This window comes from Paralichthys olivaceus, chromosome 2 (assembly GCF_024713975.1).
Source record: "Paralichthys olivaceus isolate ysfri-2021 chromosome 2, ASM2471397v2, whole genome shotgun sequence".
In the NCBI taxonomy this organism is placed as follows: domain Eukaryota; kingdom Metazoa; phylum Chordata; class Actinopteri; order Pleuronectiformes; family Paralichthyidae; genus Paralichthys; species Paralichthys olivaceus.
This window is the reverse complement of record NC_091094.1, coordinates 402,501-430,000: the sequence shown is the minus strand read 5'-3', so window position 1 is coordinate 430,000 and position 27,500 is coordinate 402,501. Positions and strand designations below refer to the sequence as shown.

At 46.8% G+C, this 27,500-nt stretch overlaps 3 protein-coding genes and 1 long non-coding RNA gene across 8 annotated transcripts in view; all 4 read right to left on the bottom strand.

Moving 5' to 3' along the window:
• The window catches only part of pik3c2b (phosphatidylinositol-4-phosphate 3-kinase, catalytic subunit type 2 beta), a 16,382-nt gene extending 4,182 nt beyond the window's left edge, over positions 1-12,200 (bottom strand). For all 3 annotated transcript variants that reach the window (XR_011239320.1, XM_069514839.1, XM_069514833.1), the window contains exons 1-28: positions 11,894-12,200; positions 9,741-10,627; positions 9,469-9,569; positions 9,102-9,262; positions 8,760-8,880; positions 8,274-8,385; positions 8,026-8,105; positions 7,744-7,807; positions 7,427-7,573; positions 7,308-7,341; positions 6,757-6,952; positions 5,263-5,385; positions 5,019-5,186; positions 4,433-4,547; positions 4,144-4,286; positions 3,867-4,055; positions 3,686-3,779; positions 3,323-3,417; positions 3,031-3,211; positions 2,683-2,790; positions 2,222-2,314; positions 1,991-2,120; positions 1,304-1,440; positions 1,015-1,184; positions 778-934; positions 584-693; positions 292-493; positions 66-187 (exon numbers count right to left, since the gene is read on the bottom strand). Coding sequence is in view for 2 of the 3 variants with exons in the window: in XM_069514839.1 (XP_069370940.1) it covers positions 66-187; positions 292-493; positions 584-693; positions 778-934; positions 1,015-1,184; positions 1,304-1,440; positions 1,991-2,120; positions 2,222-2,314; positions 2,683-2,790; positions 3,031-3,211; positions 3,323-3,417; positions 3,686-3,779; positions 3,867-4,055; positions 4,144-4,286; positions 4,433-4,547; positions 5,019-5,186; positions 5,263-5,385; positions 6,757-6,952; positions 7,308-7,341; positions 7,427-7,573; positions 7,744-7,807; positions 8,026-8,105; positions 8,274-8,385; positions 8,760-8,880; positions 9,102-9,262; positions 9,469-9,569; positions 9,741-10,544 (4,157 nt within the window). In the remaining variant the exon portion in view is untranslated. The remainder of the gene's footprint in view (positions 1-65; positions 188-291; positions 494-583; positions 694-777; positions 935-1,014; positions 1,185-1,303; positions 1,441-1,990; positions 2,121-2,221; positions 2,315-2,682; positions 2,791-3,030; positions 3,212-3,322; positions 3,418-3,685; positions 3,780-3,866; positions 4,056-4,143; positions 4,287-4,432; positions 4,548-5,018; positions 5,187-5,262; positions 5,386-6,756; positions 6,953-7,307; positions 7,342-7,426; positions 7,574-7,743; positions 7,808-8,025; positions 8,106-8,273; positions 8,386-8,759; positions 8,881-9,101; positions 9,263-9,468; positions 9,570-9,740; positions 10,628-11,893) is intronic.
• A 716-nt stretch (positions 12,201-12,916) lies between these two features.
• LOC109645600 (protein FAM107B-like) lies at positions 12,917-23,255 on the bottom strand. Of its 2 annotated transcripts, XM_069514937.1 has the most exons (5): positions 23,000-23,255; positions 19,141-19,216; positions 16,227-16,431; positions 14,590-14,749; positions 12,917-14,451 (listed from the first exon to the last, which is right to left on the bottom strand). In XM_069514937.1, the coding sequence occupies exons 1-5, from the start codon at positions 23,021-23,023 to the stop codon at positions 14,335-14,337; spliced, it is 582 nt and encodes a 193-aa protein (XP_069371038.1). In that variant the 5' UTR covers positions 23,024-23,255; the 3' UTR covers positions 12,917-14,334. The 2 variants fall into 2 exon arrangements, with proteins under 2 accessions (XP_069371038.1, XP_069371046.1); XM_069514945.1 differs by lacking the exons at positions 19,141-19,216; positions 23,000-23,255 and adding an exon at positions 18,275-18,443 and having other exon boundaries at positions 13,411-14,451.
• A 1,054-nt stretch (positions 23,256-24,309) lies between these two features.
• Positions 24,310-27,500, bottom strand: part of mkrn2 (makorin, ring finger protein, 2) — a 5,264-nt gene continuing 2,073 nt past the window's right edge. The window contains exons 3-11 of one of the 2 annotated variants that reach the window (XM_069514883.1): positions 26,675-26,803; positions 26,468-26,595; positions 26,266-26,394; positions 26,007-26,182; positions 25,486-25,551; positions 25,247-25,395; positions 25,031-25,141; positions 24,676-24,820; positions 24,310-24,580 (exon numbers count right to left, since the gene is read on the bottom strand). In XM_069514883.1, coding sequence (XP_069370984.1) covers positions 24,413-24,580; positions 24,676-24,820; positions 25,031-25,141; positions 25,247-25,395; positions 25,486-25,551; positions 26,007-26,182; positions 26,266-26,394; positions 26,468-26,595; positions 26,675-26,803 — 1,201 coding nt within the window. In that variant the 3' untranslated portion in view covers positions 24,310-24,412. The remainder of the gene's footprint in view (positions 24,581-24,675; positions 24,821-25,030; positions 25,142-25,246; positions 25,396-25,485; positions 25,552-26,006; positions 26,183-26,265; positions 26,395-26,467; positions 26,596-26,674; positions 26,804-27,500) is intronic. The other variant, XM_069514890.1, reaches the window with a different exon arrangement.
• LOC138405560 (uncharacterized) overlaps positions 27,097-27,500 on the bottom strand; it is a 514-nt gene continuing 110 nt past the window's right edge. The window contains exons 2-3 of the long non-coding RNA XR_011239345.1: positions 27,317-27,403; positions 27,097-27,227 (exon numbers count right to left, since the gene is read on the bottom strand). This is a non-coding gene — a long non-coding RNA (uncharacterized lncRNA). The remainder of the gene's footprint in view (positions 27,228-27,316; positions 27,404-27,500) is intronic.

The window sequence follows — 27,500 nt, the reverse complement described above, 5'->3', positions numbered from 1 at the left end:
ATCATTTGTGAATGTTTTGTATAAACATGATGTGTTTGTCTGTGTGAGTGTGTGTTTGTGTGTACCTGGGCAGTCTGGATGAAGGGAACATCAGTCTCATTTTACTGTGAAGTTCATAAAACTCTTCAAACGTCCTCTGAACCAGCTGAACTTCCTGTCCGTCACGCTGCACTTTCACCACAAAGGCCTGAAACACACACAGGTTCTGCATTAAATCTTTTATTGTGAAGGTCCTGTGTCGACAACAATATAATAGAACTAATAATCTGGTTTCAGTGAACCTGAACTCACGTAGCCCTTGTTGGCGTTGGCGGTGCGGATGTGTCTGCAGATGTACAGGTTCCTGATGACGCCGTCGCTCTTCGCCGTGTGAACTCTGGGAGCAAACGACAGCGTGAGACGTTCCTCCGACGAGGTGAACTTCATCTGAGCCAGGTTGTGGATGAAGAAGTTGAGCTTGGTGGCGACGCTGCCGAGACTCGACTCGATCAACCTGAGGGGGGGGGGGGTTCAATAACATTGAGAACTTTGTACAGATAATGAATCTACACGTTCTCTAACGAGGCTCAACAGGTTTCATCACCTGGTGAAGTACATGGTGGCATCAGCCTCAGACTCATGAGGCCTCAGAGCGTCGAACACGTACTTCAGATCCTCCAGGTCAGAGAGCTCTGGGATCCCACAGGACAACATCTGTTCACACACACACACACACACGTTACAGGATCAGCTGAAGGGTCCTCACAATGACACAGACACCAGCAGGTGTGTACCCACCAGGCCCAGCAGGTTGAGGAACAGGTGTGTGTGTTTCCTGATCACGTTGTACGCCTCACAGCACAGGTCCACGAAGTCATGGAAGCGACTGGACGGTTTGTCTCCACCGTTGATGACGTACGCCATGTCGGAGGTGAAGACGAAGGGGGCGCGGTCTCTGCACAAGTCACACATGATCCACATCATCACCTCATCCAGACCAAAGGGACTTTATCCAGAACAATGTCTGTCTCTCACCGTTTGATGTTTCCAAACATCTGCGCGTGTCCCAGGAACTTCCCGAAGTCGATGTGGAACATGTGACCGCTGGTCTTCAGCATGATGTTGTCATTGTGGCGGTCGCAGATTCCCAGGATGTAGGTGGCCACACAGCAGCCAGCACACGAGTAGATGAAGTTCTCCACGGCCTGGACACAGACGACAGGTGTGAAACCTTCAGAGCCAGGATCACCAGCGCAAACAGGAAGTAACAGTGCGCTGGTTTCCTGCTCAGTGTGCGGAGCGATGACGCCACACTGTCTCCTACCTTGTCGTACTGCTCGTCAGTGGGGTTGTGTTTCAGGAGCCAGTCGGCCAGAGGTCGGTCTTTGAAGGATCCAGTGACTCCATGTTCCACCTGGATCTTCCTCAGAGTGTCAGCATGAGGAATCATCTCCACCATACCTGAGGACACATTACAACACATCTGTCCTCTGAAGACTCACCTGTCCTCTGAAGATACACCTGTCCTCTGAAGATACACCAGTCCTCTGAAGATACACCTGTCCTCTGAAGATACACCTGTCCTCTGAAGATACGCCTGTCCTCTGAAGATACACCTGTCCTCTGAAGATACACCTGTCCTCTGAAGATACGCCTGTCCTCTAATGATTCACCTGTCCTCTGAAGACTCACCTGTCCTCTGAAGATACACCTGTCCTCTGAAGATACGCCTGTCCTCTGAAGATACACCTGTCCTCTGAAGATACACCTGTCCTCTGAAGACTCACCTGTCCTCTGAAGATACGCCTGTCCTCTGAAGATACGCCTGTCCTCTAATGATTCACCTGTCCTCTGAAGACTCACCTGTCCTCTGAAGATACACCTGTCCTCTGAAGATACACCTGTCCTCTGAAGATACACCTGTCCTCTGAAGATACGCCTGTCCTCTAATGATTCACCTGTCCTCTGAAGATACACCTGTCCTCTGAAGATACATCTGGAGGGAGCTAACCTCGTCCTCTGCCAGTAGAGAAACATTTGAAGATGACCATCCTCATGTCCAGACCCTCCTGGATCCAGATCTTGTTCATGATGCGGATCATCTGCAGAGTCAGCATGTCCTGCCGCAGGTCGTCTCCTGACTGGACAGAGACGTTAGAGGCCAACGTTGATTAATAACAACGTGCAGTATAACGATGGCGGTCCTGGTGAAAGGACGACATCTGATGTGAACTCAACTTACCTTGAAGATGACATTGATGTTGTCTCCCAGAGGGTCCAGGTTATGGAAGGAGAGTTTGAGAGGGACAGCGTTGGAGTTGAAGAAGGAACATGACTGGAAGAGACAGAAGAACCTGAGAACCACACCACTGAAACCAAGTGATCGACTGTGGCCGGAGGTCACCTCAGGTTAAAGGTCAAAACCCCCGACTCTGTCACCTCAGGCGCAGGGAGGAGGTGCTCAGTGATTGGTCGACAGGTGAGGAACTAATCAGATGAGTGCGTTGATAAACTGTCACAGATTTAAAGTCAAGTGTGAAACATCTCTTCTCTTTTTGCAGCTTTGAATCAGGTTAACAATTGGATTCATGTGACCATGACACCTGATCTGCTTCCTGCTCTGAGGACGACGCCTCCTCTAGGCTTTAATAACAACAAGACCTTCAGACATGGCGGCGAGCAGGCGGATGTTTGATCGAGTACCTGGATGTTGATTCCTGTGACGAGCAGCGCCGGGTTCAGAGGAAGTCTGCAGCTGCTGTTGATGGAGAAGAACTGCTTCATCTCGTCCAGAGCGTCTCTGAGGACGGACTGAGGACACACACACACACACAGACGCACACGCACACACACACACACACACACACACAGAAGTTCAATCCCAATACAACTCTTAACTTACCAATACTTTGATAAACCATCAATCATATGTTCAGGGTTCATTTCATTTTGTTGGAGAAAACAAGTGAATTAAAATCTTGTCTTCTTCGACACGTCTCCAAAGTCATAGCTGACAGTTGAGTCCTGACGTCACATCTGCGTCCTCCTCACCTGTCTGCTGGACGGCGCAGCGTCTCGGACTTTGTGAGCCACCTTGGTGAAGATGGTGACGAGCCAGCACTGACGGTCAAACTCGTCCCGGAGACCTCGACCTACACAGCAGAGCAGAGCGGCCAGTAGGTGCTGATAGCGAGCGCTGAACTGACTGTCCTGCAGGTTGTCCTTCAGCAGCCTGACACAGAGACACATTTGAATCATTCATGTCCCAGGTTGAATTCTGTATCTCTGTTAACTCTTCATTTCGGTCATTTGACGTCTCAGAGCAAGAAAGACACTGACTCACCAGAAGAGGTAGTGAGCAATGCGAATGTCCCCGATGGCTCTTCGCAGGAGGAATCGAACCAGAGAGCTGTCCAGGTAACACTCGTACTTCAGAGCCTGAGAGAGAGACAGAGAGAGAGACGGGATCGGTCGTGGTTCAGAGATGCTCAGCTTACATTTAACAGGTGTCCTTCAACTGTTCCTGTCCTTCACCTGTCCCTGTCCTTCACCTGTCCATGTCCCTCACCTGTCTGCGTCCTTTCACCTGTCTGTGTCCCTCCCCTGTCTGTGTCCTTCACCTGTCCCTGATCAGTCCAGAGATGACCACATCAAATGAAGTGACTCTGAATCATCCAGGTATTCACACTTCCTGTCATCATGTTACCTGGACAAGTTGAGGCAGGAAGTCAAGCAACTCTGGGTCTGAGATGGAGTCCATCCACTGGACGGCCGTCCTCCTCAGCTCCTGGTCCGAGAACCTGAAACACACACGATGAAGTCACATGATGATGTCAAGTGCTCAGACTGTCGCACGGACAGGTGAGTGTGAGTGAGAGGAAACTTACGAAGCATGGAGGAGTCCAAGAGCGTCCAGGTGACCCAGACAGGCCCACTGTCTCAGCAGAGCGTAGATGTCAGGCAGACAGGCCCATTCCCAGCAGGGGGCGCTGGCAAGAACCAGAGGCAGAGCTGCACTCTCAGACTGACAGAAGGCCTTCTTCTCCCACAGGAGACGCTTATCCTCCGCCGTTAACCTGCACAGGTACGACACACACAGGTATGACACACAGGGTGCAGTGTGCTGTGTGTATGTGTCTCAGTGTGTCTGTGTGTGTGTCTAACCAGAAGACAGCCTTCTTGTGAAGGACGTCCTGCAGCTGGATCTGAGTGATGGTGTCCAGTCTGGAGAAGTCGTACTGAGGACAGAAGTCTGCCGGAGGAGGAGTACTGAAGCGAACCTCGAAAGAAGAGGTGGGAAAGTCCACCTGAGACACAAAGACACATAAAGAGACAGAGAGACGAACAGCAGTCAGAGTGATGTTCAACTTTTACTCTGTATAGTATCCTTCCCCCTGAGCTCCAACAGAGGGCGCTCTGCTTCAGAACTGTACACTGTGTGTGTGTGTGTCACCTGCACAATCACACTGTCTGGTTGGCTGAAGTTGGGTGAACTCGTTCGAGCATTTCCGCTCCTCCCTGGGGTCGAAGGCCACAGGCCCAGTAACTTCCTTCCACATGTCAGGACACTGCGCGCACACACACACACAAAATACATCACACTGGGACCTATGACAGCGGGGGGGGGGGGGCACTTTGTGTGTGTCTGAGGTTTTAGAATCAGAAACTGGACAGGATGACAAAGCTACCTTAGTTTAGCTTAGCATAAAGACTGGAAACGGAAGTCACTTAGCATAGGTCCATGTGTGCATTGGTCATCTGGGGGTTTCATACTGCTGGACTGTTGAATTTAGGCTCAGTACTTTCTTTAATGATGCTTCTGTGCTGGAATGTTACTGTATCTGCTGTCTCAGCTTCCTAAATGTTGCACTTACATGCAGAAGCTAATGATCCGACTTGATTCTTGTTGTTCTAGGTTTGTTCCCTCATGGTTGATGCACTTGTTGTTAGTCGCTTTGGATAAAAGCATCGGCTCTATGATATGTAATGATATGTAATGATATGGACCGGACCCTCTGTGTGAGCATCATGTGACTCACTGTCTGAAGTTGAAGAGCGGCATGGTGACCCAACCGAGAGCCTCGATGCTGCGACGCTGCTTCCCTTTGTCCTCAGCTCCTACAGGGGGGGGCAGAGAGCTGGCAAACAGCGTCACCGTCAACTGAGACTCTCGCGGGAGCTGGTTGATCTGCACCGGGAAGCACACCCTGCAGGGGGCAGTATTTTAAATTAAATCCAAACATTACAGGTGAAGCTCCAGTGAGACTCAAGATGGGAACGTACCTCTGGTCCCACACCACCAGGTGGAACAGGTATTTGCTGACCGCCTGTTTGCTGGTGTGCTGTGGCGCACAGAGCTCCACCCCTCCATGAGTCAGAGAGCAGGACAGGAAGAAACCTTCGTAACTGACCAGAGAGCAAGACAGAGACATGATGTCATGATGAGGTCAGACAGTAGGAAAGGCACTGGCAAGCCGTTTGTCACCAAGCTGTTTTAAAACAGATCACTGTTGCTAAGGTCACGCCCAGTGTCCGCACGTGAGTTTGTGAGTCTCTAAAACTGAGACTAGAGCTGCACGATATAATGAAAACATACCATATGCAATAAACCTTGTTGAATATCGTGATGACGATATGACTTGTGATAAATAAATAAATTCTTAAGTATAAAGTGTTTTCTGCTTTGGTTTCACTGCCAACATAGACATAGACATACTCATACAGAGAGAGTTCAATACAGACACTGAAAAAAAGGAAAAGCATTACTTCTATGGCTACAGACGCAGACACCACGGACACAGCGCCACCGAGTCTAGGGCAGACACCAGGGAGCGCGATTCACACTCCACTCAGTGTTAATTTGGGTCTTTTCATACATGTTTGGACTGTGAATGTTGTTTTTTACAGTCTTAGCATCTGTCAGTTATTTCCTGTGTGTCTCTATCATTCACACTGAGCTCTGCACCATCTCCAGCTACACATACGTTGATTAATTAAAAAACACTGATCTCAATATGTTTCATTTATTATCTAGTGTTAGTGTGGACGCAGATCACGCAGACTGCTAGTGTTGCTGACAGACGTGTCAAAGCAGCCGGCCCTGCCTCTTCTCAGAGGTCAAAGATCAGCCTTTGTTAAATAAAGCCCTGTGTTTGGGGGTGTGGGGGAGGGGCAGACAGCTGCTTTCAGATCAGCTGAATCATCAGTGCATTTGTTCTCACTGAGGCTATGATGACCGCTGCAGCCTCCAGGGGGCGCTAACAGGACTCAGAGTGTCATCTCACAGAGACACTGAGTCACATGTCTTAACACACTGCAGCATCATGTGACCTAAAACACCACTGACCCCACCTCCAAGGTCATTTTAACAGAGAGCGAGTGAAGGGGAGTGTCCAGAGTCATGTGATGTTTTCTGCTTGTATCACGTGCACACACATGGTGTTTACATGCAAAGGTTAAAGACTAAACGTCACATTAGATGATTGTTGACGCTCTCAAGAGGTTGGACCGAAGCTGCGTTTGAGTCAACACTGTTTGTGTGTGTGTGTGTGTACTTGTATTTATATCTTTGTGAGGACCATTTTATGCGTAGAGCATACAGAGTGAGGACATTTTGGCCTGTCCTCGCTTTCTGATTCACTGGTAGTGGGTTGTTTGAGACTTGGTTTGAGGGTTAGAATTAGGTATTTAATTTTGAGGGTCAATGTTAGAATAAGGGGCTCAGGGTTGTATTAAGCCGATGAGTGTCCTCGCTAAGACAGAAGAGCAAACATGTACCTGGCGGCCCAGGTGATGGGGATCCTGTGGGCGGCGTAAACGTTGAAGGACAGCACGTTAGTGACGAGGCCGGCCTCCTGGACCGGCGCTGTGCAGCACTGACTCTGCGGCGTCGTGTGGAAGTTGGCGTTAAACGTGCTGCAGTACAGCTCCACCAAATCCAAGATAGCTGCCGTCAACTTCTCCACCACTTTATCTGTGAAACAAGATCAGGATGGACAGGAGTATGAAGACGGCACTCACTCTTCACACACTGAGTCAGAGCCGGAACTACTTCCTGCTGAAGAAAGTCAGTTAGAGCGTCGGGGTCAGAACACCTTTAACGCTGTGTGTCGGTTTCATTAACATGTTGTTATTCTTGTGTTTGTGTTGAATGTCAAATAAATTCAACTAATGATGATTAATAAATGATTTTAATTGATGAGAGGAGGAATCACATTGTTGCCATAGTGACATATACAGTACACCTTCAACAACAAGGTGTTCAGGTACATCAGGAGCTAGGCAGCAGGGTTTGATATGAGCATTTGACATGCCAACTGTGTACATACCTCTGTTCTCTCTGATGGCGAGCACTGATGCATCCTGGGAGGACAGACATAGGAAACAGACGTTCAGAGTGACCTTACGAAAAAACAGACAGTGTCAAGACGCTGTCGCCGTCTCTCACCTTCAGGACTTTGGGCTGCAAGCGACAGGGGCATGCTGGGAGCTGGTTGAGGGCAGAGGTCACATCAGGCGTTTCCACGGCTGCTAATGAGCTGCAGAGCGCCTTCACTGATTGGACAAGGCGCTCGACGTGCAGCGGTAGCTCCGCCTTCAAAAATTGAGCAAATAAGATTACATGGTTACATTTAAATTGAGGAATAGACTGAGGACGTGTGTGAACAGATGTTTGATCTGGATCTGAAGTATGTCTACGAGTGTGTGAAGTTCCCTTTACAGAACGTGTGTGTGTGTGTGTGTGCGTGTATGTGTGCGTGTTACCTCTGACAGAAGGAAGGACTCGGCTTCGTTGTGAAAAGTGTCGAGCAGAAGGGTCAAAGCCTCCCTGAACACAACACGACACAACAACCTGAGACGCCATCTTCTACCGTATGTCACTTTATTTGTGTTGAACATCACAACATTCAAATTTCAGCCAATCAGAAAGCATCTGGACTCTCTAACCAAAATTATTCTTTATGTAATTATAAGATAATTATTACGTCCAGCTTCCCCAGTTTGACCAATCAGACTGGTGTATTAGGGTAGAGCCCCGCCCCTCACCTGGTGACAGTCTGTTTGATTGGACGCTCCTGCAGCAGGATGCTGTGGTTCATGGTGGACACTGTCTCATCATCGTCTTTCTGTCAATCAAAGGTTCAAACTGTTAACGAGCCACTTCCTCTCCAAACCCGACTTTACAGAGTGTCTGTCCACTAACAAACACATCTGCTGATCAAGTTCAACATGTCCACTTCAACAATCAGTGTGTGTGTGTGTGTGTGTGTGTGTGTGTGTGTGTGTGTTCAGACCGTGCGGGACAGCTCCGTGTTCACAGCTGATCTCTTAATGAGACACAGCCGGACGTCCCAATCGAACTTTAGACACTGATGAACAAACTCAACACTGGCAAGAGTCTGAGAGCTGAAAGAAAAAGAGAGAGAAAGAGAGAGAGAGAGAGAGAGAGAGAGAGAGAGAGAAAGAAACAGGTAGAGAGAGAGAGAGAGAGAGAGAGAGAGAGAGAAAGAAACAGGTCGAGAGAGAGACAGACAGAGTGGGACGGAGAGTAAAGGACAATATATTTCTGTTTGTGTTGTTTGAGACTGTAGATGAAAAGACACAATCATGTCCAACACAAACAGCTGCTGTAGGAAGCGGATAATAACAGTTATTGTTTAACTGCAGGAAACACACACTTGCGCACACACAGAGTAGACAATCTGCTTCCTGTCTACACCACATGACATGTTTGTTTTAATCGCTGTTATGAAAAGATAAAGGATCAGCAAGGTTCTTACTTGTTGAAGAACTCTTCGTGTCCACAGACCTTCAGCAGGTAATCGTCCACGTCCAGGTGATCCAGGTCGTCCTGAGCATAACACAGAGTCTGATAGATGAGCAGGTCCACAGCAGACGAACCTCAGAGACAGAGAGACAGACAGTTTATCAACAACACCGATTTTTAACTGACACATGATTTCAACAAAACATTCAATCACAGAAACATTCACTCTCTTGTTTTTATTGTTTTAATATGACATTTCTGACACAAGTTTCTTCCTGTCACCATGAACCAGTATGGACTTTTAATTTGAAGGCCCGTCAGTTCTGACTGGACCAATGAAAACAGTGTGTCTTACCATCGCAGGTAAAGGTGAGTGGTTCTCTGAAGTGCTCGCTGATGATGGTGACCTTTACACTGACCCCCAAACCCTGATGGAGCTCCTCGCTGCCCACAGAGGGCGACCAAACGAAGCCGGCGTTCTTCGATCTGTCGCTGTGCGGATACGCCGAACGTAAGCTGGAGACACACAGACAGAGATTTGCTGAGACTGACAAAGAGCTGGTTGAGGCCCCGCCCCATCAGCACAGCCGCTCTGCTAAAGTTACAGCGTTAGTCAAGCTGCTGTTGGATCTCTCCTATTGGCTGTCGCTCCGTCAAAGTAACTTGTGATGAACAGTTTCTATGACATCATCAGGAAGTGTGACGGATGACTCATTACTCACACGTCGAGCATGTGACAGAACGCTGCCACCTCCTCGTCTCTCTCCTCCGACACCTGGAACAGTTCATATCCAAACCCATTCATCCTAGACCCCAGAGACACCTGTCAATCACACACACACAGAATCAGAGGAAAAGACCGGAGCTGACCAATCAGAGGACAGATACAGACCGGAGCTGACCAATCAGAGGACAGATACAGACCGGAGCTGACCAATCAGAGGACAGATACAGACCGGAGCTGACCAATCAGAGGACAGATTCATGCTCTTACCAGGTCTGCAGAAACTCGCCGCTGGTTCTTGTTGCTCTTGGCGACGGGTACATACGTCCTGGGCGGCACTTGAGGGGGGAGGGTCTTACTCCGAGCCACAGGCTTCCCTGATTGGTCACCATTGGCCCTCCGACCTCGGGGCCCCTGTCGGTTCCCATTGAGTTTTGACAGCGAGTCGTTGATGATGTCATAGTTCACCTCTCCTGACGTCACCTTGGGCTGATCCACATCAGGCGTGAACACGTTGACGTCTCGGGGCATGGTCGACCCTCGAGGGGGGAGGAAGGGGTTCTCTGAACCTGATGACAGGGGGAGGGGGTTTCTAGGTGGGATAGCGGGGGGGACATCATCAGGAAGCAAGGGGAAGCCTTTAGGAGGAAGTCCTGATCCAGATCCACGTGAGTCATCCAGGTTGGATCCTGATCGGTCGCTGAACTTGTTGACCTCTGACCCCTCCAAGATGTACTGGGGCTCTTTGACGTGGCCTCCCTGAGGAGGGGTGGCCCTGGCAGGGACAGACTGTGGAGACTGGGACCCTCCTAGCTGGTGGAGGGAGGGGTCAGATCCAGAGAGGACCCCTCCTGTGGGGGCAGGGCAGGGCAGCGTGGGGGCGGGGCAGGGATTGGGGGTCTCGGACCGGGTCTGACTGGGGGTTCCAGATCCAGGCTCCTCGCTGCTCTTGTCCTGTTTGAGCCTGGAGAGGGCGTCGTACTCCATCTGCAGCGCCTCGGCCAGAACCAGCTCCTTCTGACTAAGACCCAGAGCCTCCAGACACCCCCATCCACCCTCGCCGCTAGCCGACATCACGCCGCCTCAGCAGCGTTGCAGGTAAGAGCTCGGCTCAGTTGTTGCTAGGAGACACAGGGAGGACACATGGAGCTGACGAGCTGAAGACACAGAGACAGAGAGAGTGAACTCATCAATACTCACTGCATCAGATCAATAACAACAATTGATCCGTTTTTAAACTGATCAATAGAAACATGAAGTAATGAAACTATGATCAAAGGAGCAACTAAGACGTGATCAATACAAGTTTCATCAACTATCAATTATCATCACAAACTGATGATGTCATCCGGTTTGTCATCAACTCAGACAGGAAACACTGACCATGACCTCTGACATCACGATGATGTAAACATGAACGTTTCATTATTGATCTGATGATCTGATCAGTCACATGACACCATTGCTCACTTTGTGACTGACTTCCCCCTGAAGGTCGAGGATCATGGTCCACACAGAGGGGGGGTGGACAGAGGGGAGGTGGGAGTCGTCCTCCAACTCTTCTACAATATTCTGTCACTTGTTTATAGTTTGTGTGCATGGCGTTGTATAAACAGTCTGTGGTGCAGAGTGAAGTTAGACAACTTTGTGTTCATCCTACCTAGTTTAGGAATAAAAGCTCTGTAACTATATAACCATATAAAGCATTACAGCAACAAAACGAACGTTGTGCTTTTCTTTAAAGACAAATTACGAAACAGGAAGTGATTCTGTGAATGTTGTTGCCAAGATGGCGATCAGCTGCTGTACGGTTCTAGAGAAATGAGAAACACAGACGTTTGTCGAAATAGTTTGTAGATTATTATACATATAATTTATAATATATTCAGGTTTAAATCAGATTAACTTCAGGTTAACTTCAGGTTAACGATCACACGTCATGACTCAGGCAGAATATTATTGATACGATTAATAATCATTAAATCTGAGTGACCGTCACGTGATCACTTTGCCCACACCCTGAGACAGGTGTGTGACGTCACTAGTTGAAGTCGCTGCACGTGTCGGCTCCACGTTGTTGTTGAATGTTTACATTTTGTTGAGGGTGAAGGAGCAGAGCCGGAAGTCACAGGTGGGTGACGTCATAAACGAAGAGGAAACATCTGCAGCAGCAAACACACCTGACCTCTGACCTCTGACCTGCGGCAGGTCAACCCTGTGAGGCCGAACTGACCGGAGGTGTGAACCGGTCAGAGAACATCCATCAGCCGGTTCAGGCAGAGACTCCCGGTGACCGAACACCGGCTCGGTTAAACAGTACGATTTGTGAATGGACTTTGGTTGTGACAGAACCGAGCTGAACCCAGAGGACCGCCTCGGCACCAGCTCTGTGTCCGGCCGGAGCTCCCCCCGCTGGCTCTTACCTGACTCGGTCTACGGTCTCCGGCAGCGGGCGGCGGGAGCCATTTTAAATCTTCACTTTCCTGCACAATCTCACGGGTGTCGTCACTGTCGGTCCCCGGTCACTGAGTCCGGACTCACAGGCAGACTGCGGGCTCGCCTCCGGGCGGGAAGGAACCGTCGCATCCAGGCGGTAGAAGCGGGTCAGCGGCTCCGCTCTGTCGGTGTCTGGTACCGGAGAAACAAAGCGGCCGCGGGGCGGTGAAGCTCCGGAGGATGTGGAGCATCCCGGTCCCTCAACCCCGAGACCTGCGTCACTGCACCGGAAGCACACACACAGCTTCCGGTCAGCACAAATAAAATGTTCACGGTGGGAACATGTTAACATATCGAATACATGGAGTCAGGAACATATTAAACACATGATGTCACGAACATATTTAATATATGATGTCACGAACATATTAAACACATGATGTCATAGTGTTTGATGTCATGAACATATTTATTATATGACGTCATCAACATATTCAATATATGATCTCATGAACATATTTATTATATGACGTCATCAACATATTCAATATATGATCTCATGAACATATTTATTATATGACGTCATGAACATATTCAATATATGATGTCATCAACATATTCAATATATGATGTCATGAACATATTTATTATATGACGTCATCAACATATTCAATATATGATGTCATCAACATATTCAATATATGATGTCATGAACATATTTATTATATGACGTCATCAACATATTCAATATACGATGTCATCAACATATTCAATATATGATGTCATGAACATATTTATTATATGATGTCATCAATGTATGATTTCATGTATTATGTCAGGATCTGATGTGATGATAAAATTAAATCAGCTGTTTCGGTCGTGCTCAGATCCATTACATGAATCTTAATAAACAAACGTTTATTTCTGGTCACATGAACACACGTGTGCGTCAGATCGAACATGTTGATCAGAAACAATCAGAGATTTTAAATCCACAAAAACAAAACACAGAAAGAAAATCAGTGTTTATTTTATGTTTCACAAAGTTTCAGTCTAAAGATAAAGACTTTTAAGCAGTTAATACATTATGTATAATTATCAATTATCAATCATCAATAATCATGCTCATGTGTCTGATTCACTGATAAATCTGTGTTCAGGAGTGTGATGTCATCAACCAGTCAAGTTCACAAACACACACAATGAATAGTGACAAATGAAATTATTGAATTATTCAGCGTAGTCTAAAGACATAACGATTGTTTCCTGATTACTTATGTTTTATGATTGCTTATAATTTATGAGAAAACCATGAGAACATTAACAAAAACTTGAGAATGTCCAGATAAGACTTTATATTGAAATGACAATGTAACATCTGTAATCATATTAATGATTACAACATTCAATCATTAACTTCTGTTTCTAAAACTGAACATGTCAGAATTATAAAAATATAAAAAAATGTTCATTAAAGTTACATTCATCGATCATATTAAGTAAATTTTATTTTGTTATTCAAAGAATAAATTTTGTTATAATTAACATTAAACACATTATTAATATTTAAAATAAAAAGTGTTTATGTGAAGTTCACCCGGGATGGTGACGTCAAAGTGTTAAACACGGGACGCCACAGGACGCCGCCATCTTGGCAACAGGGGCCACTTTATTTTACTCTATATGAGAGAACACAGACTGTAAGTAAAGATGGACGACATCTTCTCAATAACCCCCCTGGTGTCTGGCTGCAGTACAGGTCATAAACCTCCTCCATGTTATCAGATGGGACATGGACCAAACTAAAACTCAAAGTACACGTTAATTAAACTTCTGTCAAAGATGTTTCTGTCGTTTCAGCTCGTTCTTGTCTCTCTGATGTTTGTTCAAGTGTTTCTCATCAGTTTGTTTCATTCGTTATTTGATGATATAGAAACAGGCAGAGACGTCACGATTGACAGCTGAGACTGACTCAGGATTGGTCTAGAGTGTGTGTGGGCGGGACCTCAACACCACGACTCCACTCCACAATGACTGTAAATGACGTCATCACCACACGATGGCAGCGTTCATCCATGTGTGTTTACAGTTCATGGTTCTGACCTATTCCTCTAAGCACTACACTACCCATGAGCCTCAGCTCAGTTAGAGCCCTCAGTGATTGGATGTTTGTGGTAAACACATTGTCTAACACTACTGTGCACGCTCATCACAGACCATGTGACAAACAGAGTCAAACACAAGGTCACCTGTTCACCAGGTGTGTCCATCATTTATCCTTCCATCAGAACATTGAGACATCACAGCTGTCGACATCTGGACAGTGTGTCTTCAGTGTGTCTTCAGTGTGTCCTCAGCATGTCCTCTGTAAACATGTGGACAACCTGGTTGTCAGTTCCCTGTCCTCTGGAGGACAGCACCTGTGTCTCTACACGTCTCTCTCGTCTTTACTCTGAAAAGACGTCCGTCTCAGGTTCTCTTTTACTTTGACAAACTCTGGAGCTTTCAGGTTTTCTTCCTGTTGCTTCTGCTCCTGCTTCTCCATCTGAGACAAGAGGACAGAGACACAGTCAGAGCCACAGCAGTGTGTGTGTGTGTGTGTGTGTGTGTGTGTGTGTGTGTGTGTGTGTGTGTGTGTGTGTGTGTGTGTGTGTGTGTGTGTGTGTGTGTGTGTGTGTGTGACCTCCTCCAGCTTCCTGTGTCTCTTCAGTAGCTCTGCTTCCAGAGGTGAGATCTTCCTGCGGGCATCGTCCTCCTGTTTCCTCTGTTTGATCAGCTGATCTCGTTTCCTGGACTCGAGCACCCGGTGCAGCTCCGGCTTCGTCTCCACACTGACCCCACCTCTGTGAAACATCAATATTCTCGTTCACAGTGTCTGAACGGCTCATTAGGTACGATGGTCTTTGAAAACAGACTTGATCTGACTGAAGATTGAAAAATAACTGGACGCCTGCTTCTGTTGTTATTGTTATTTTGTGTGTGTACAATGTGTCCTGTGTGTTGAAGCGTTTCAACCAGCAGAGGGCAGTCTGTCATAAAGAAGCACTAACAACAAAACAGACTCATCATCAGCTCAGAGTGTGTGTGTGTGTGTGTGTGTGTGTGTGTGTGTGTGTGTGTGTGTGTGTGTGTTTTCTTTATGTAAATTATCTGATCTTGACTTCTCAGCTCCACCTGCAGGTTGATGTGTTAGTGAAGTTGTGGTTGTGTAACAGACATTGTTGTTGTATTGGATGTGTGTCTCTGGTTGTTTGTGTGTCTCTGGTTGTTTGTGTGTCTCTGGTTGTTTCTGGTTGTTTGTGTGTCTCTGGTTGTCTCTGGTTGTTTGTGTGTCTCTGGTTGTTTCTGGTTGTTTGTGTGTCCCTGGTTGTCTCTGGTTGTTTGTGTGTCTCTGGTTGTCTCTGGTTGTTTGTGTGTCTCTGGTTGTCTCTGGTTGTTTGTGTGTCTCTGGTTGTCTCTGGTTGTTTGTGTGTCTCTGGTTGTTTCTGGTTGTTTGTGTGTCCCTGGTTGTCTCTGGTTGTTTGTGTGTCTCTGGTTGTCTCTGGTTGTTTGTGTGTCTCTGGTTGTCTCTGGTTGTTTGTGTGTCTCTGGTCGTCGTCCAGCCTCAGTTTCCTTCCTGAATGTTAAAACCACAGAGAAAAGTCGACCTCGCTCTTAACGCCGTTTTAAATCTGTGAGGAGGTGAAAACTTTCCCAGCGTCCTCAGCGGTGGAGGCCTGTGTGGTGGGAGGCTGTTGCTTAGCAACGTCCGTTCATTTCTTTAACAACTTCACAGAGGAGCAGAGACGACGGATCGTTCTCATGCGAGGTGCTGCTCTTTGTTTGGTCAGCTGACGTGAGACTGGAAACTAATTAAACAATTAAATCATTGTCGAACAATAATCTGGATTTAATTCAGTCCTTATGTGTTCGTGTCAGCAGGGGGCAGCAGATTCAAGTCACGTGCAGATTGTGACCAACTCTACGGAATCTACGGTGGCCTTCAGAGGACATCAAAACAAACATCCACTCTGGGCTCACGTAGGAACATGGCGGACTATGGAGGAGGAGGAGCCTGATAAGACCACAGAGTCACATGATTAAACACTGACATCATGTCTCATGAATCTAAACACTGGATCTATAACAAATTAAATTCTGGTGTCGTGTCCCCACTTCGCTCAATTGTTTGTAGTTGTCTGAAATTTCCACAATAGCTAAAAATGGCTCGACCTCTAAATCAACATTTTCATCTTCCACAAAAATTATTACGTTTTCAAAAGTGTCCTTCAAATGTCTTCAGTTTAACGGTGGTGTCTGTGTCCCCACATGGAGACGTACCTCTTGCAGCTGCTCAGCAGCTCTCGGTGAAGATCCTGGTGACTTCGTGAGGCTTTCACAGGATTCAAAAGTTTCTTGGGCTTGATGAGGTCGTCGTTCTCGTCTCCTTCCTGGTAGTCAGGCTGGGGGACAAAGCCAGACGCAGGGGACGACTTCCTGTGGATACCATCGGATCGGTGCTGCTGCAGGTCTGCGTACGCTGAGGCTACAGACAGAGGACAAAAAGGACAGGATGACCACAACTCTGGGATTAAATCTGCAAAACATGAAACTTTATTTAAACCGGTTCTGGAGAACGATGGTGCAGTGAAAAACCGACAGTGCAGGTGGTGGGGGGTGCAGGCAAGGGCTTGGACATGGATTGTGACTTGAGGACATCATGTTGTTGGACAGAATGTAGTGTTTGTGTTTCCTGTTCGAACAAGCATCTGATCCAAGTCGTCATAGACAAGACGTCCAACATGAAACCAGAGAGCGGTGTCCAAGGAGTCCATGGTGCCCACAGGGCTTCAGAAAAATCTAAAGAGCTCTGGATGTTTGTCTCATTGACTTCACAGACACAGAGATTGGACATGGACGACAGTTTGCAGAAATGTTGTCATGACACGTGTTGAACCAGTGGCAGGGATTGGCTCCGGTCACTGATGATGTAACAGCGCGGGTCATCACAGAGAACAGCTGATCATACGGTTTAGATCTGATCTGTTTGGACGTTGGTTCATGAATCACAGCTCCCGAGTGTCTCCTCTTTGGGGGAGGGGCCTGCAGGTGCGAACAAGTATCAACCGTCACCGTGACGTCACCGGTTGGTTTGTGAGTTTCGGTTCTGAAGCAACAGTTTGACATCTGGAGGAGCAGGGGGTGGAGCCTGACTGAGACCTTGTGGATACTGCACGCCCACCTGCTCCCATTGGACAGTACCAGCTGTCAATCACACTGTCTTATCCCCCCCAATCACATCCAGTTCTTTCTGGTCCGTTTGACTCTAAATGATTTTAATTGATAAACGAACATCAGCTGTTTGAAGACGACTTGAGACTGAGACAAAGTTTACTGACGTTAGAAAGTGAGAAGAGACGTTTTCTACAGAAACTACCAGAGGAGTCTCCCTCTGCTGGTCACTACACAGAAGACATGTTTCAGAGGCCATTTCTATAAACAGTATGTGGAGGAAGTGATGTAAACGGAGGAGTTCATATCACTGATCAATAAAATGATTGACCAGTGAAGGTGAAAGCTGCTCTGAAGATTCAAAATGATGATTTACAAACATGTGTGAGGTGATGTCTGATCAGAGCTCGGACTTTGAGCCATCGTGTGGTTTCATATTGATCTGAAACAGGACGTTGAACCTGAACCTCTGATAATAATCTGATGTCAGAGTGTCTGACTCCAGCTCCGACAGGAAGTCAGATCACGTTTCCCAGTAAATCTTTACTTGATCCTGAGGAAACGAAACATCAAGTTACTGAAACACATCAAATCTACTGCAGCAGAAACCTCTTTGCCCTGAACAAGGGTTTTTATATCACATCTCATCACCGAAACATCTGGAACCTCCTCGTCTTTCCAAGTGGACGTCTTCGTCTTGTACGTGTACGGCTCCTCTTCTTCATCCTGAGACATTTGTGTTCTTCAGTCTCACGTCCGTCACGTGTTAGAAACCTCAGAGACACGTCCACTCGCTCACCGAGAAGGTTCCAGATGTTTTCTCTCATGGACTCACTCTGACATTTTACAGATGTTTAACTAGAGGCTGCAGAACATGTCCAGAGACACTGACTCAGACATGTGTGTCTTTTAGGTCTGAAAACAGCTTTAGATTAAAATGCAGTACTTGTACTTGTAGAGTACTGTTACACAGTCTTACTTTCACTCTCTATCATTTTATACATTGTTCATGAAAACAAACTGATTCAGTTCAGAATGTTCACTCACATCCTCGGACAATGAGATCACACATGTCACAAAACAGACACACAACATTATAAACAAGCACAATGGAAACTGAAGTTTCAGAGGAACCAGAATCAGACTCTGGTTCTTACCAGACTTCACCAGCTTCTCCTGAGCTGTGCTGCTGCTCCTCTCACCCATCTGATCTGGTTCTGGTCCAGTTCTGATGATCCTCATGTGTTTCAGTCTGCGAGAGTCCTCATGTTCTCTATAAGAGCTGCAGCAGAACTCCTCCTCCTCCTCTTCTCACTCCTCCTCCTCTTCTCACTCCTCCTCCTCTTCTCACTCAGTGTAAAACACCCTCAGTATTTTCCCACGCTGCTTCATCTTCATCTCTTGTGACGTCTGGTGTCGACCTGCTGCTTCACAGATTTGTAACAGTTCACCACACACACACTCAGCAGGAAACTGTCCAGGGGCCCCAGACCACTGGAGCCGCACAATGCACCATGTTTGTAATGGTCAGTGTTCGGTTGTTTTTAAGGAACGCAAACATCTCATCTCTGCAGCAGTTCATTACCACCCGTAGCTTGGACTTGTAAGCGACCTCTAGTGGCCACAGTCATAATGATCGTCCGATGTTGAGGTGGAGGGAAGTGTCCTTTTCTTCAATAACATTAACCACCTGTTGTCACGGTAACCATGAACCTCAAACCTTCACTAAGTTCATATTTCAACCGTGAGTGAATGAAACCTTCTTTTGTTGTGACTCAGATAACACAGCAATCATGTGTCATTTCCTCCTGTTGTTGTTCGTCAGACTTTATTTACAGTTTCAAACAGTAATTAATTTTTACTGTGAATTAATTATTATCTTCATGTTGTACCCAGATCAGACATCAGTCGATCATGTCGTGTCTCAGGAAGCAGCTGATGGAATGATAAACCTTCAACTCAGCCTCTCACGGGGCGCCACACCCCTCCGGGCTGGACGGTAGCGTGAGAGGTACAAACTTACCTCTGCCGTCTGGGTGCTTTCCATTTTTCACACACTGCTGCTTGGGAGGAGGCTCGTGGCCGACGCTGTACGCCTTCTGGAAAAGAAGAAGAAAGAATAATGTAATGCAAGGATCACAAATAAACTGAAATCTAGAACATGTGTTACGACCGGAGCCTACATATCCTGTGATATCTTCCTCTGGAGCCGCGTTCACACACACACACTGTACACAAGCTCTCGCCCAAGGGTATGCAATGGATGTGCGGTAGCATAGCTTGTTGCTGTAGCATCACTACTTCTGCTGGAGGACATTTAGGCTTCAAACTTGTTGTAAATGAGGCGAATATGAATGACGGGGCTCACGCACACGTGGATGACACCACAGGAGCACAATGGAGCCATGCTGTTTTCTTACGTTTGAAGAATTGGTCACATATATGACAACAAGTCATCACAGTGGTGAGGAGATAATGAGTGAACTTTCATGGGGGAAACCTTAACATTTTTTTACAGGCAGTTTTGTCTCAGGATGTCGGAGGGGGCGGAGCCGTATCAACGAGCCTCCACAGTTTCTTCATCCTGAGATATTTGTGTTGTTCTCACAAACAGAAACTCCAGAACATTTCAGGAACATGTCAGACAGAGGATCCGTGTGATGTCATCAGTCATGTGGTTAATGGATCAGATCGCTGTGGTGAATCCCCCCCCCCCCCCTTTTCTCAGCTGCTTATCTGTTGTTAGTTGGACGCTTCCCTTCGGACTGAATGGACTGTGTTGGTTGCTAGGAGACACTTCATCAGGCCTCAACATGGTGACAAGGCCCTCACTGTCTCACAGCCCCCCCCAGATGGTCGGGGGGGGGGGGTTACAGCGGGATGAATACTCAACTTCATCAGTTCTTAAAGGGACACACACAACCATCCACAGGGGGCAGCACAGAGCTGCAGCTCAAACAACATGACAATGTGACCTCTGCTGGACATACAGCTGCATTGCACTTCAAACATGACCGAGGTGAGGCGATACTTCCTTAGGAAGAATACTTTATTACTTCATTTCAAGTACAGATGTTTAATCAGGATTTAAATGTACTCTCAAAGTTAAAGTATTCATGCCATACATTATAACATCGATATGATTTTAATGATAATTATTCACTGAAACATTATTGAGTTAGAACCTTTAAAATGTAAAGATGTCAAATGTTTTGTCACTGAGTCACTGCAGCAGATTTTTGTTCTGATCATATTTATTCATTAACTCATCACATGTCCTGAAAGAGTTAATCTACACACAACCTTGAGTACAAATACAACTAATACAAATAAATGATGCATGTACAAGTACAAAACCTGTCACATGTCCATAGGATAGCTTCCATAGTATTTGCAGGGTTACTCCCCCTGGTGTCAGTATTTTTAGCTGCAGGATTTTCTCTGATCTTAATCTGGATTTACGTGACTGATGATCAGAGCCACAAACACACTGACCTGATTTGTTCTGACGTGTGATTGGTCCAAACAAGTTAATGAGCATTGTTACGTAACCCTGGCTGGGAATAGTCTGATTCACTCGCTCACACACCAGTTCATACTCTCTCTCTTCACCACACACACACACACACACACACACACACACACACACACACACACACACACACACACAACCTCCAACATGACACCAGTTTCCTGTTTGTTCACTTAGATCTTCTCGATTTAAATGATTTTACACTTTCAGTTTGATTGCTCTTAGTTTGCTGCTGCGTTTTGTCAATAGCTGATTAATAATGTTGTATACGAATCAGTTCCCTTCATCATAATGTTTAGTGATGATCAGAGTCTCTGCAGCTGATGGCTTTTATAGGGGGGCTGTTTTAAAACAGATCATCAGGTCACATCTCTATCTATCTATCTATCTATAAATCTGTCCATCCATCCATCCATCTGTCTATCTGTCTATCTGTCTATCTGTCTATCTATCTATCTATCTATCTGTCTATCTATCTATCTATCTATCTATCTATCTATCCATCTATCTATCTATCTATCTATCTATAAATCTGTCCATCCATCTGTCTATCTATCTATCTATCTATCTATCTATCCATCTATCTATCTATCTATCTATCTATAAATCTATCCATCCATCCATCTATCTATCTATCTATCATCTATCTATCATCTATCTATCTATCTATCTATCTATCTATCTATCATCTATCTATCATCTATCTATCTATCTATCTATCTATCCATCTATCTATCTATCTATCTATCTATCTATCTATCATCTATCTATCATCTATCTATCTATCTATCTATCTATCCATCTATCTATCTATCTATCTATCTATCTATCTATCTATCCATCCATGTTAAAGCTCAGGTTGAAGACTCGACTGTGACTCGCTCACTGACGTCAGACTTTGTGTCTGCCTCAGGTCGACGTCTGTCCAGCTGACGACTCACAGACGATCATTCCACGACACTAAACAATATGACACAGTTAAAACTCTTCTGCAACACACATATCTGCTAAATCCCAGATAACCAACGGGGACTTGAACACACGTGAACGCGTGAACGACGGCTGCTCCGTCACTCAGTCTGACACGTGCACCCGAAAATCTCCATGAGAAAACCTCAGAGTCATCGAATGAGCTAAAGGCACAAAAATCAAAAAACTGTGGTTCACTTCTCTGATTGTGTTTTTGATTAAAGACTCAAAGAAACAGAAACTCAGTGACGAACGAAAGAAACGAACCAACATTTAATCCAGATTTAATCTAAGAACTAACATTATACCTTAAAGAGAAACACATCCTCGACACAGAATCTACATTTAGAAATCACATGTTAAAATTATGTCACAGGGAATAAGCACAGAAGCATTTCTCTTATTCTTCAGCACCTTGTTACTTGGCTGACATCCACAGCTCATGTCTGCCTGCAGAATGTCCCGGGTGTTTCTCGGTATCATTGTTATAATAAATACGAGCTCTTCTTCTTTGTTCAACTAAGTAAAGTTCAGTACATCGGTCATGATGTAATCGCTCTGATCGAAGGAGGGTTGACTCCACTGAAATTAGTCAACACTCCTTTGAGCATTGGCATCATTTCCTGTCCGTTGTATTTCAATGAGCAACAAATTGATTGTTTGGATTAGATTTTTTAAAAACAAATACAAAGGTCATTCATAAGAAACTATGATTTCACAAGACAAAGCTGCTGGTTAGTGAACCAGAGGGAGAAGAGGCAGATCCGGTGGATGGCAGCAATTCACCTTGACGTTGGTTCCAATTAAACGAACCGAAGTAGAGCTCGTGTAAATTGACTGAGTAATCTGAGACTTTTATTTTGGGATCCTCTGTGATCCTGCCAGAGAGGTGACATCATGCACTGGATTCTCACATGGTCTCTTTTTCAACAATGAGCTGCCACAACTTTCACTTTGAACACGTGTTCTGTGGCTCATTCTGTAGATACATTTGTGCTCCACACAGAATGTTTCTTGAATTAATAGATTCAAGTTTCAGCATCTGTCAGACGTCAACACACACACGCACACACACACGCACACGCACACCTATTACATGTTACAGACAGCTGTTTATGAACGATAAGTCCCCCACCACCACCTGCTGTTCTTCAAATAGAGTCATCTGGGGGGGGTTATCACAGATACCCTCAAGCCTGTAGTCAGCTGTTGGCCGCCATGACAACAAGCACACCCTAACACACCCTCATCAGCAGGTGTGTTGCTGCAGCTCAAATATTTGTCAGTGGATTCACATTCTTCTAGGTTAGTCCAATCTACATGTCAGGAATTACACAGGTCCCAGTCTACCATGAAACTTTACATCTCTTGGTGGACTCACCTTCTTTCCATATGTGGCTCCCATTCTCAGTTGTGTGTGTGTGTGTGTGGCAGGTTCAAAGTCCTCTTCTCTTCTTCTCTTTCTTTCTTCACCAGCACGTCGTCTCCTTTTTTCCCAGCAGCCTCTACTCCTGCTCGTCCTGCCCCCTCTGCCTGGCAGCCCGGTCGCTGGGGTGTGTTAACCCACCCAGTGAAGAGGTCGCCCTGCCAGCTTCATCCAGAGCACAACCAACGAGAGTCGAGCTGAGAGTCGAGCTGGGACTCTGAGTGTTTGTGAGGGGATGAGGGGGAGGACGCCTGCTCCTGACTTCCTGCTCTCAGCTGTGAGGAGTTAATGGTTCTGATTGGATTAATGTAATTAGAGGTGACATGAAGAGAGCGAGCAGGAAGTCAGGTTCTCCAGGTCTGAGCTGCAGGAGTCAGAGACGGCAGATGACTACAGGCAACAATGCAATTGGCATCACCCTTAACTGCAGGAGCCTGTTAGCTGGAGGCTAAGGATGGCTGGGAGACTTCTCCCAGGAGAGCACAGAGCTGGGAGAGGGAGCCTGCCCGTCGCTGGGCCCTCCTGGAGAGGTACAGCCTCACCGCTCCCTTAACTGGATGAGGCAATGAAAGCCTGAGGTCACAGGCCGCAGCGCAGGGTCACTGATAGCTTCCTCTGCTGAATGTCCCACACTGATAACTCTTTGAGTGCTCCTCCTCACCCAGTCTCACTTGTGACAAAGGCATGAAGGTGAATGAAGCGGCACTCGGTCTCGGTTTGATGTGTCAGGCCAGTTGTTTCGGCTGCAGCAGAAAAAGTATTGAAGGACATGGAGCAGTTAAGGCAGTCCGAGGTCTGGGGCCTCAGGGTAGAGGCGTGGGGCCCTCGGCTCAGAGTTCCAGGATGTGTCACTCATGACCCACCTCGCTCAAAGCACCTTAAACCCCCCCAAAGAAGTCACAAGGCGCCGGCTGAGGGCCATCAGTGGAAAAGTTTACAGCAACATTCACGCTGACTTTAAATTCACAGAACCATAGTTACCCTCATAACTGCTGTTGCCCCAGTCGTCCCACCTGAACAGCTGTTCATGTGTTTGGCCACTAGATGGAAACATCACACCACTGAGAGCTGGTTGTGGATGGTTTTCATCATGTGACCATCATGTGACCATCATGCTCATGTTCTCATGTTTGTTTGTGTGTGTGTGTGTGTGTGTGTGTGTGTGTGTGTGTGTCTAAAAGAACAACGCCACTTGATCATGTCACTTGTTCTGTATTCACTTATTTACATGTTAAATAAAAGAATCAATCATGATTGACACAGACTGGATCACATCATTTAATATTTCAATGACTAAACATGGCCGTCGAACCGCCCTCAGATGGTTACCACGGCGACCCGAGGACTCAATGCAGACCAGTCTGCTCTCTACTGGTCTGTAGGGGGTGGGGTCTCGGGCCCCTCGTGACTCGGACCCGACATCTGCATGAAGAGCTCCCGCAGCTCTGTGATGTCATCATCAAGGGACGGCAGAGGCGGGACCGACCGCTGCTCACGCTCCTCGATGAAGTCCCACAGACGGACGCTGTTCATGAACTGAGAAAACAAACACAAACATGTTCATGAACTACAAAACCCAGGAGCACCCAGCCGATGGACTACAACTCAAAATGGCAGCTGTGGTGTCTGACCCGGACGTTCCCCTCGGAGCTCAGCTGTTTCCGCGGCTGCTCGGGTTCCGCTCTGGTTCCGTCACGGAAGGCGTGAAGATACAAACACTTCCCGCCAAATGGACAGGAGCCACGGCCCTGATCGAAGTACTTACAGGCCTTCTTACTGCGGACAGACAGGAAGCACAGGTCAAAGGTCGACATCTGAACATCTTGATTTATAATGTTCAAATCAAAGTGGGTTAGACTTTTCAGACGTCACATGATGTCACAGAGATTCATTTAAATGTAATAAGACATTAATAACAATAATAACAATAATAATAGTTATTATATCGGTTGACCTCAAAGTTTTTAATGAAACTCCCGAACTCACCTGACTCCAGACTTGAAGAGGTCTATGAGGTGGTCTTTGTCCTCCTGGTCCTCCACCCAGTAAACTGACGGGATGACGAACTCTGAGACCACCCGACACTCCGGACACGACCTGAGACAAAGAGACATTAGACCAGAGACCTGAGACCAGACCTGTTCCAGACTGACCCTGACTCAGACTCTGAACCAGGGTCTGGGCTTAGATCTGGATTCTTACTTGATGATGACGTTGCTGAAATTTCTGGTGCAGCGCCACTTCCTGATGCAAGTCAGACAGAAGGTGTGACAGCAGGACGACAGAATCCCAAACCTGCGTTCTGACGGGTTCGCCTTCTGCACTACCACCTCCATACAGATGGAACACACCTGACCACCGAGGACAACAAACAACCACAATAAACAACTCAACAACAGTTAATGTCTCTGCCGCCACAACGCCGGTCCTCAGACACTTACCTTGTCCTGACTGCGCTGAGCTGCAAATGCCTTCTCCATGTCTGTCTCAAAGGACAGGAGACACATCTGCAGGTAGAAAGACAGACAGGTAGAGAGACAACGAGAGACAACAGGCAGACAGAGGTAGAGACAGACAGACACAGACAGACAGACAGACAGACAGAGGCAGAGACAGACAGACAGACAGAGGTAGAGACAGACAGACAGACAGACAGAGACAGACAGACAGAGGTAGAGACAGACAGAGGTAGAGACAGACAGACAGACAGAGGTAGAGACAGACAGACAGACAGAGGTAGAGACAGACAGAGGTAGAGACAGACAGACAGACAGAGACAGACAGACAGACAGAGGTAGAGACAGACAGACAGACAGACAGACAGAGGTAGAGACAGACAGACAGACAGAGACAGACAGAGGTAGAGACAGACAGATGGACACAGAGACATCATCAGTTAAGTCAAGTGACTGTAATTGATTTTGAAACGAAAGTTTGAATATTTGAATCCACAGACGCTCACCTTCTCATGCGCTCTCCTCTGCTCGGGGTCATGGGGGTGGAGCACCTGCAGCCCACATATGTCACACAGGTCACCATGGAGATACGTACATTTGTCTTCATAGTAACAGTGTCCAGCGGCAGTGTAGGGACACAGCTGGGGGAGGTCCTGGGAAGCCCCACCCACTGGGGGAGTGGCTAAAGACAGCGCAGATAAACATCACAACTGGACATTAGAACGTGTCATCGTGTGATTGCATCGTGGATGTTGTGTGTCTTACCTTGCTCCTGCACAGATGCGTCCAAACCCGTCCTGATAGCATCCACATACGTCTGAGGAGCTGCTGCCGCCGAGACATCTGACCACAAACTGTCTGGTGGACCCATGAACCTCCCGTCTACACCCAGACCTGAGAGACAGACAGGTCAGAGGTCAGATGTGTGAGAGGACATGAGTGTGAGGACACACAGGAAGTTCATCACCTCCGTCTCCCAGGACAACGTTCTTCTTCACTCCACCTCTGACTGAAGCTCCGCCTCCAGCTCCTCCTCCACCTGTCTGATCCTCTGGGGCTCCTCCCCCTCTGAACGAGGGCTTGATGTGATCATACCTGCACACAGGAAGTGATGTAACTGTGTGTGTAACCATTCAGGCGTGTGTGTGTGTGTGTGTGTGCGTGTGTGTGTTACCTGCAGCGTTCTCCGTAGGCGCAGGTTCCTCTCAGGTAGAACTTGCAGATGGTCGACGGTTTACTGTTGCTCAGGTCATGAGAGAACAAACAGCGACTTCCCTCTCTGCACACTCCGTGGAGGAAGTACCTGAAACACACACACCGTGGAGGAAGTACCTGAAACACACACTCCGTGGAGGAAGTACCTGAAACACACACACACACCGTGGAGGAAGTACCTGAAACACACACACACACCGTGGAGGAAGTACCTGTAACACACACACACACACCGTGGAGGAAGTACCTGAAACACACACACACACCGTGGAGGAAGTACCTGAAACACACACACACACCGTGGAGGAAGTACCTGTAACACACACACACACACCGTGGAGGAAGTACCTGAAACACACACACACACCGTGGAGGAAGTACCTGTAACACACACACACACCGTGGAGGAAGTACCTGAAACACACACACGGCCCTCTATAGTTGTGAGGACCCTCATTGACATAATGCATTACCTAACCCCCCACAACTAAATGCCAGACTCTAATTTAAACCTGATTCTAACCCAGGCTTAAACCTTAAACCTGATTCTAATCCAGACTCTAACTTAAACCTGATTCTAACCCAGGCTTAAACCTTAAACCTGATTCTAATCCAGACTCTAATTTAAACCTGATTCTAATCCAGACTCTAATTTAAACCTGATTCTAACCCAGACTCTAATTTAAACCTGATTCTAACCCAGGCTTAAACCTTAAACCTGATTCTAACCCAGGCTTAAACCTTAAACCTGATTCTAATCCAGACTCTAATTTAATCCTGATTCT

Excerpts from the sequence above, each read along its gene's own strand:
- LOC109645600 (XM_069514937.1), bottom strand. The coding sequence starts at position 23,023 with ATGGGAGCCACATATGGAAAGAAG. Across the intron at positions 19,217-22,999 it reads GAGCCACATATGGAAAGAAG|AAGGCGTACAGCGTCGGCCA; the intron begins GTGAGTCCACCA and ends CTTCTTTTCCAG. Across the intron at positions 14,750-16,226 it reads CTGCTGAGCAGCTGCAAGAG|AGGTGGGGTCAGTGTGGAGA; the intron begins GTACGTCTCCAT and ends GATGTTTCACAG.